Source organism: Amblyraja radiata, chromosome 3 (assembly GCF_010909765.2).
Source record: "Amblyraja radiata isolate CabotCenter1 chromosome 3, sAmbRad1.1.pri, whole genome shotgun sequence".
NCBI lineage: Eukaryota > Metazoa > Chordata > Chondrichthyes > Rajiformes > Rajidae > Amblyraja > Amblyraja radiata.
The window spans coordinates 42,021,944-42,030,848 of record NC_045958.1 but is presented as its reverse complement, the minus strand read 5'-3'; the positions used below and the strand labels follow the sequence as shown (position 1 = coordinate 42,030,848).

Genomic DNA, 8,905 nt, shown 5'->3' with positions numbered 1-8,905 from the left:
GCTTGGCCCACCGAGTGTACTTTAAATAGACACTCCACTTAGATACCTCCACTCTGCTTCACTACTCCTGCAACTGTGGAGGAGAAAGGAATACAGCCACAATGTCGGACCAGATGCCTTTTGACATCGATGTCGAAACAATGACTCGATTTGTCATGGAACAGGGAAGGAAAGCAAAAGGGACGGGGGAATTCACGCAGCTTCTGAATTCACTGCTGACGGCAATCAAGGCCATCTCCTGCGCCGTGAGGAAGGCTGGCCTTGTCCACTTGTGAGTCCTTGGTATTTGTTTAGCTTACGCTCCACAAGTGCAATGTGTTGCAAAGTAAGCAACTGCATGCAATTTGTTTCATCATGCTTAAAGGAAACATTTTATATTTAAATCTGCGTGCAGACAGAAATAATTTTAACAGCTTTTCCTATTCACATACTAATGTTTTTGAGGTTATCTTCAACGTTTAAGTAAGCCTATTTATTTACTGTGAATTTCTATACAATGGTATGCTTCCTGCTACTGAAAGCTGCAGTTGTGTTAAATAAAACATCTTTGAATCCAGGAGGAATGGATCTACAGTCTGTGCAGTTCTATGAGGTTCACCCGAGTGTCAAACATGTAGTCAAGAGTGGGAGCCCTGGCTGATATTCCCACTCCTCCCTTGCCATTCCCAGGGTTCTGCTGAGAAAGCTGTCCTAACATTGCAACATCTGTGTGAACAGCCCAGTGAACAGCAACATTGGACTTCGAGCTGATTCTATGCTCTTCAAAGTACAGTGAGCTACATCAGCAGTTTTTACTCTTGGTTGGGACGGGGTTTAACCGTAAACCTGAAGACTGGAGAGATTGTGTATTTTACCATTCTTACAATTGCAACCTTGCAATTAGCATTGTTTTTCCAAAAGTCATCATTGCAACATTGATTAGGTGTGAATAAATATTCTATATATTTAAATATTCAAAATTATAGTAAAAAAATGTTTTTATTAAAACATAATTAAATCATATTCTCAGTACAGTTTATGCCAGTTTAAGTAGGTGCATTAAGGGTGTTCTACTGTGCTGGACATGAAGCAGAGAATCTCCCTAATTGTTCTCACGCATTGCATTCTTTCCTCAGGTAATAAATATAAAGGGCACCAGCTCAATTTCTGTTGCCATATTTGAGGTCTGTGGATCTGTCTTGTGTGGTCATTTGATTTGCAGCTGTCACCTCAAGCTCTCAGTAAATTCATTGTCTCTTTGAAGCCCAGAATTTACAGGCTCTCAACTGCCTCTCAGACTAGGTGCAAAAAAAACAAACACTTTTGCTTCTTTCCAATTCACGATCAAAAAATTTGAGCCTGAAACATGATCATAATTTTTTTTCCCCAGGGATACGGCTATCAAATGTCTTATTTTAATTTCTGATCTCCAGCATCTGCAACATTTTGCTTTTCTATCACAACTGACAAATGAACAATAGGAACAACCAGTCAAATCATGAATTTTCCACCCAGCAAGGTGTTTAACCATGCCAATGAACATTAGAATCTGTAGTTTTGCCACAAGGGAAATTCTTGGAATTGGAATAGGTTTTCTTTTATGTATTTGGCCTGATATAATTATTGCTCCATTTGCACTCGGAAGGCAGAATTTCCATCATTAAACAGTATTGGATGGCAGAAAGCAAAGATTGGAAATAAAGTGGCGGTGGGGTTCTGGTTGGCTGCCAGCAACTAGTGGTGTTCCACAGGTGTCGTTGTAAGGTCCGCTATTCACATTGTATATTAATGATTTGGATGATGGAATTGATGGTTTTGTGGCCAAGTTCGAAGATGATACGAAGATAGGGTAGAGGAAGCAGGGAGTCTGCAAAACGACTTGGGTAGTTTGGGAGAGTGGGCAAAGCTGTGGCAGATGGAATACAGCATAGCAAAGTGTGCAGTCATGCATTTTGGTAGTAGGAATAAAGGTGTTGACTATATACTAAATGGTGAGAAGATTAAAAAATCGGAGGCACTGGAAGGTGCCCAGAAGAGGTTTAGGAGAATGATCTCAGGGATGATTGGGTTAACGTCTGATGAGCGTTTGACGGCTCTGCGCCTGTACATGCTGGACTTTGGAAGGATAAAGTGGGATCTCAGTGAAACTTACCGAATAATGTAAGGCCTAGATCGAATGGATGTGGAGATGCTTCCACGTGGGAGAGTCTAGGATCAAAGGGCACAGCCTCAGAACAAAAGGTCATACTTTTCAGGACAAAAGCAGATGAGGAGGAATTTCATTAGCCAGAGGGTAGTGAATGTGTGGAATTCATTGCCACAGATGGCTGTGAAAGCCAAGTCGTTGTATTTTTAAAGCAGAGATTTATAGGATCTTGATTAGCAAGGGCAAGAAAGGTTATAGGGAGAAGACAGGAGATTGGAGTTGAGAGAGAAAGATAGATCAGCCATGATTGAATGGCAGAGCTGACTCGATGGGTCAAATGGCCTAATTCTGCTCCTGTGTCTTATGAACTGATAAATAAGATAAAAAACGATGAACATAGCATGCCAGACAGTGTCTTGCTGAGGGGAAAATAATTTAAATTTCAGCTCCATGACCAGAAATGTTAAAGTCATTATTCACAAGTAATTCCTCACCTGCTAAGTATTTCCAATTTTTTCCTTCAATTCAGATTTCCAGCATTTTGCAGCATTTTGTTTTAATTTCAAAGTCCAATATGGATCTTTGGACCAGACTTGGCTGAGTGGTTGGAAGGTTGGAAGGCCACTGAAGGCCAGTGTTCCTCAGGGATCAGTGTTGTGCCCATTGCTGTTTATCATCTATATCAATAATTTGGATGAAAATGTACATGGCATAATTAGTAAGCTTTGTACAAGGCATGATTAGTAGGCTTACAGATGACACTAAAATAGGTGGTACTGTAGACAGTAAAGATGGTTTTGAAGAATTACAGCAGGATCTTGATCAGCTGGGTAAGTGGACTGAGGAGTGGCTAATGGAGTTTATGAATGAATGGATGAATGAATAAGTTTATTGGCCAAGTATGTACACATACAAGGAATGTGCCTTGGTGCTCCACTCGCAAGTAACAACACGACATACAGTAAACTATTAAGAATAAAACATAAAACATTAAAACATTAAGAAGTACATATTAGTGTGAGGTGTTGCATTTTGGGAAGCCAAACCAGAGTAGGACCTTCACAATGAAAGGCAGGGATCTGGAAGGCGTTGTTGACCAGAACGACCTCAGTACATATACCTAGTTCCCCAAAGAAGGTGGTGAAGAAGGCTTTTGATACATTGGACTTCATCAGTAAGGGAATTGAGTATAGAAGTTGTGATGTTATGTTACAGTTGTACAAGATGCTGGTAAGGCTGCACTTGGAGTAATGTTCCGTTTTGGTCACCATGGTAAAGGAAAGATGCTATTAAACGGGAAAGACTGCAGAGAAGATTTATGAGGATGTTCCTTGGACTCAAAGTCCTGAGCTATAGATAGAGGTTGGGCAGGCAAAGACAATTCTTAGCATGCATGAGGTTGAGGGGTGATATAGAGGTGTATAATATCATGAGGGGACAGTTCAATGCACAGAGTCTCTATTCCATGGTAGGGGAATCAAGAACCAGAAGATATAGGTTTAACAGGTAAGAGGTGTTAGATTTAAGTGAACCTGAGAGGCAACCTTCTCACACAAAGGGTGGTGGGTGTGGCTGGATGGTGTATGGAACAATCTACCAGAGGAAGTAATTGAGGCAGGTACAATAACAGCATTTAAAACATATTTTGGCAGGTACATAGATAGGAAAAGATTAGTGAGATATGGGCCAAACGTGGACAAATGGGACAAGCTTAGATGGGGCATCCTGGTCAGCAAGGACAAGTTGAGCCGAAGGGCCTGTTTCTACACTGTACATTTCTATGGTTTGATGACTTAAATACAAAAATAAAGATGTCTTACTTCCTTGATGAGGTCGCATCTTCAGTATTGTGTATAGTTTAGGACTCCTAACCTTGAATATATCAAAGTTGCCAGGAAAGAAATGCAGAAAGAGGGTAGAGAGGCTCAGTCACTGAGTTCATTCAAAACAGAGCATTTACAAATTTTTGTATATTAAGGGGTTAAAAAATCTGGCGATAGTGTAGGAAGATGGCATTGTGGTAAAAGATCTGCCATGACTTTGATGAATAATAGAACGGGATGAAGGGTCAGGTGGCCTACTGCTGCATTTAATCCTTATGTTCTTAAACTAAGGCAACACAGCAGCACAGCTGGTGGAGCTGCTGCCTCACAGCGCCAGAAACCGGATTCGATCCTGACCTTGGGTGTTGTCTGTGTGGAGTTTGCACATTCTTCCTGTGACCGCGAGGGTTTCCTCCAGGTGCTCTAATTTCCTCTTTATAGGTTAATTGGGCACTGTAAATGTCCCCCAATGTGTAGGGAGTGAATGAGAAAGTGTGATAGCATAAAACTAGTGTGAATGGGTGATCTATGGTTGGTGTGGACTCAGTAGGCCAATGGGCCTGAATCCTTGCTGTATATCTAAACTAAACTAAACCAGAAAGATCCGAGGTTTAATCAGAAGATTATAGTGAACTGGAAAGCTGCATTCAGCCACATTGGCAATACGAACACCCCAAGTGACCACAGTTACCTGTTCTGGGAAAATAGCCACTTCTTTCTCCGGATTGAGCTCTCTGGTGATATCTTCACCTGACTGAAGATAATGTTGTCATATATCTTGGTTTAGTTTATTGTCACGTGTATAAATTGTTCATCCAAGTTTGGCAAAAGAATAAATCAGGGAAGGTAGTGCATCCGTGGATAACAAGGGAAATCAGGGATAGTATCAAAGCGAAGGACGATGCGTACAAATTAGCCAGAAAAAGCAGCATACCGGAGGACTGGGAGAAATTCAGAGACCAGCAGAGGAGGATAAAGGGCTTAATTAGGAAAGGAAAAATAGATTATGAAAGAAAACTGGCAGGGAACATAAAAACTGACTGCAAAAGTTTTTATAGATATGTGATAATTTTTCAAAACTCTTTAGATTCTGGAGTAGTTCCTGAGGATTGGCGGGTAGCAAACGTAACCCCACTTTTTAAGAAGGGAGGGAGAGAGAAAACGGGGAATTACAGACCAGTTAGTCTAACATCGGTAGTGGGGAAACTGCTAGAGTCAGTTATTAAAGATGGGATAGCAGCACATTTGGAAAGTGGTGAAATCATTGGACAAAGTCAGAATGGATTTACAAAAGGTAAATCATGTCTGACGAATCTTATAGAATTCTTCGAGGATGTAACTAGTAGCGTGGATAGGGGAGAACCAGTGGATATGGTGTATCTGGACTTCCAGAAGGCTTTCGACAAGGTCCCACATAAGAGATTAGTATACAAACTTAAAGCACACGGCATTGGGGGTTCAGTATTGATGTGGATAGAGAACTGGCTGGCAAACAGGAAGCAAAGAGTAGGAGTAAACGGGTCCTTTTCACAATGGCAGGCAGTGACTAGTGGGGTACCGCAAGGCTCAGTGCTGGGACCCCAGCTATTTACAATATATATTAATGATCTGGATGAGGGAATTGAAGGCAATATCTCCAAGTTTGCGGATGACACTAAGCTGGGGGGCAGGGTTAGCTGTGAGGAGGATGCTAGGAGACTGCAAGGTGACTTGGATAGGCTGGGTGAGTGGGCAAATGTTTGGCTGATGCAGTATAATGTGGATAAATGTGAGGTTATCCATTTTGGTGGCAAAAACAGGAAAGCAGACTATTATCTAAATGGTGGCCGATTAGGAAAAGGGGAGATGCAGCGACACCTGGGTGTCATGGCACACCAGTCATTGAAAGTAGGCATGCAGGTGCAGCAGGCAGTGAAGAAAGCGAATGGTATGTTAGCTTTCATAGCAAAAGGATTTGAGTATAGGAGCAGGGAGGTTCTACTGCAGTTGTACAGGGTCTTGGTGAGACCACACCTGGAGTATTGCGTACAGTTTTGGTCTCCAAATCTGAGGAAGGACATTATTGCCATAGAGGGAGTCCAGGTAAGGTTCACCAGACTGATTCCTGAGATGTCAGGACTGTCTTATGAAGAAAGACTGGATAGACTTGGTTTATACTCTCTAGAATTTAGGAGATTGAGAGGGGATCTTATAGAAACTTACAAAATTCTTAAGGGGTTGGACAGGCTAGATGCAGGAAGATTGCTCCCGATGTTGGGGAAGTCCAGGACAAGGGGTCACAGCTTAAGGATAAGGGGGAAATCCTTTAAAACCGAGATGAGAAGAATTTTTTTCACACAGAGAGTGGTGAATCTCTGGAACTCTCTGCCACAGAGGGTAGTCGAGGCCAGTTCATTGGCTATATTTAAGAGGGAGTTAGATGTGGCCCTTGTGGCTAAGGGGATCAGAGGGTATAGAGAGAAGGCAGGTACGGGATACTGAGTTGGATGATCAGCCATGATTATATTGAATGGCGGTGCAGGCTCGAAGGGCCGAATGGCCTACTCCTGCACCTAATTTCTATGTTTCTATGTTACATATAAACATAATAGTGGGTATGCTTTCCAATCCTGTACTGATCAGTTGCTACACTGAATATTTCAATACTACCTGGTCTTGAAAATGGAGGTTGATCAATTGCACTTGATGATCTCCTTGTTTTCATTTGCTTTGTCTTCTATTAAATATAGGGAAATTCAGCAGAATGAAATTCCGTTAAAAGATGAAAGACAAAAAAGCTGGAGAAACTCAGCGGGTGAGGCAGCATCTATGGAGCGAAGGAAATAGGCGACGTTTCGGGTTGAGACCCTTCTTCAGGCTGATGTGGGGGTGGGGGGGGGAGGCGGGAAGAAGAAAGGAAGTGGCAGAGACAGTGGACTGTGGGAGAGCTGGGAAGGGGAGGGGAAAGATGGAGAAAGCAGGGACTACCTGAAATTGGAGGTCAATGTTCATACCGCTGGGGTGTAAACTACCCAAGCGAAATATGAGGTGCTGCTCCTCCAATTTGTGGTGGGCCTCACTTTGGCCATGGAGGAGGCCCAGGACAGAAAGGTCAGATTCGGAATGGGAGGGGGAGTTGAAGTGTTGAGCCTCCGGGAGATCTGGTTAGTTATTGCTAACTGAGCGGAGGTGTTGGGTGAAGCGATCGCCAAGCCTACGCTTGGACTCACTGATGTAGAGCAGTTGACACCTGGAACAGCAGATGCAGTAGATGTGGTTGGAGGAGTTGCAGGTGAACCTCTGCCCCACCTGGAAAGAGTGCTTGGGTCTTGGGATGGAGTCGAGGGGGCAGGTAAAGCGACAAGTGTAGCATTTCCTGCGGTTGCAAGAGAAAGTACCAGGGGAGGGGGTGGTTTGGGTGAGAAGGGACAAATGGACCAGGGAGTTACGGAGAGAACAGTCTTTGCAGAAAGCAGAAAGGGGAGGAGATGGGAAGATGTGGCCAGTGGTGGGATCCCGTTGGAGATGGCGAAAATGTTGGAGGATTATGTGTTGTATGCGACAGCTCGTAGGGTGGAAGGTGAGGACAAGGGGGACTCTGTCCTTGTTACGAGTGGGGGGATGGGGAATGAAAGCGGAGCTGCGGGATATAGAGGAGACCCTGGTGAGAGCCTCATCTATAGCAATTAAAAGATTATATCTTAAATCTACAGCCACTATTGTGTTTACTGAATGTCGAGAATTCTAAACTTTTCATTTCATAGGTGCTCCTTTGTAGCTGTAACAATATATGTGGTACGTTTTTCCTTATTATTTTTGCATTACCTGTTGTACCCATGCATGCTTTGATTGTACTCAGGTATGGTATGATTTGCCTGGATAGGACGCAAAACAATGTTTTTCATTTTATCTCGGTACATATGACAATTATAAACCAATACCAATATAGAAAAGGGACAAAATAATGAAGATAGGGAAGTGCATAGGAAAGAGAGAAAGGGAACATAAGCAGTGAATAAAAAAAGATTAAAGTGGATTCCCTGGTACAAGCAGGTCACAGGGTATTGTTCACAGTTGTTTGTAGGATAGATCACCTCATGAAAACAACGTGATAAAAATTACATGATTAGATATTTTCAATGCAATCTAAAACAGAAATGTTGCTATCCTCCTTCTGCTCAATGTTGTAGCAATATTGCACCACTCTCTTCCAATACCACCCACCAATGAATTCTCACTGGCCAAAAGTTATATTCATTTAATCAACAAACTTTTGGTTGGAAATCTTTAATTACTGCTCAGAAAAGTTATTTGCAAACAAAAGCGATCAGCAAAACCCTCATTAAGTAAGGACGGCTACCTTTGTGTGGAATATTCAAAGCTTTCACCATTATACAAATGAATTGCCTCACTGTGGAGACCAGTGGAAGCCTCGCGGCTTGCAGGCTTCTTGCCAACTGGACTCTTACCCTGGAGAGAATGTCAAGAGGTAACATAAGAGGATTTGGTATCATATGTGTTTACCATTTAAAAGGGCTGTGTGGTCAGGTTTCAAAACAGCTCAGAAAACTAAATTGTTACTGTTTCGTGTTGTGCGCTATATTTAAGTGAATGCTGCTTGATAAATACTTAAAGATCCTTCACAAATTGTTTTATTTAGGTATGGAATTGCAGGGACTGTGAATGTGACTGGAGATGAAGTCAAGAAACTGGATGTCTTGTCCAATGATCTGATCATAAATATGCTAAAGTCATCCTACAGTACATGTATTCTAGTGTCAGAGGAGAACAAAGATGCAATAATCGTGGATCCTGAGAAGAGGGTGAGTGTATACTGAATGTAATGGGTGGGCAATGTAATGGCAGCAAGGCATTCAACACATTTCCGCATGCCAGGCTGCTCTGGAAGGTTAGAGCACATGGGATCTAAGGAGAGGGTAGTTTAATGGATAGAAAATTGACTTCATGGAAGGAAGCA

General features: G+C 42.4%; 1 protein-coding gene across 1 annotated transcript in view; it reads left to right on the top strand.

Moving 5' to 3' along the window:
- The window catches only part of LOC116970958 (fructose-1,6-bisphosphatase isozyme 2-like), an 80,934-nt gene continuing 72,029 nt past the window's right edge, over positions 1-8,905 (top strand). The window contains exons 1-2 of the mRNA XM_033017689.1: positions 1-271; positions 8,588-8,750. Coding sequence (XP_032873580.1) covers positions 102-271; positions 8,588-8,750 — 333 coding nt within the window. The 5' untranslated portion in view covers positions 1-101. The remainder of the gene's footprint in view (positions 272-8,587; positions 8,751-8,905) is intronic.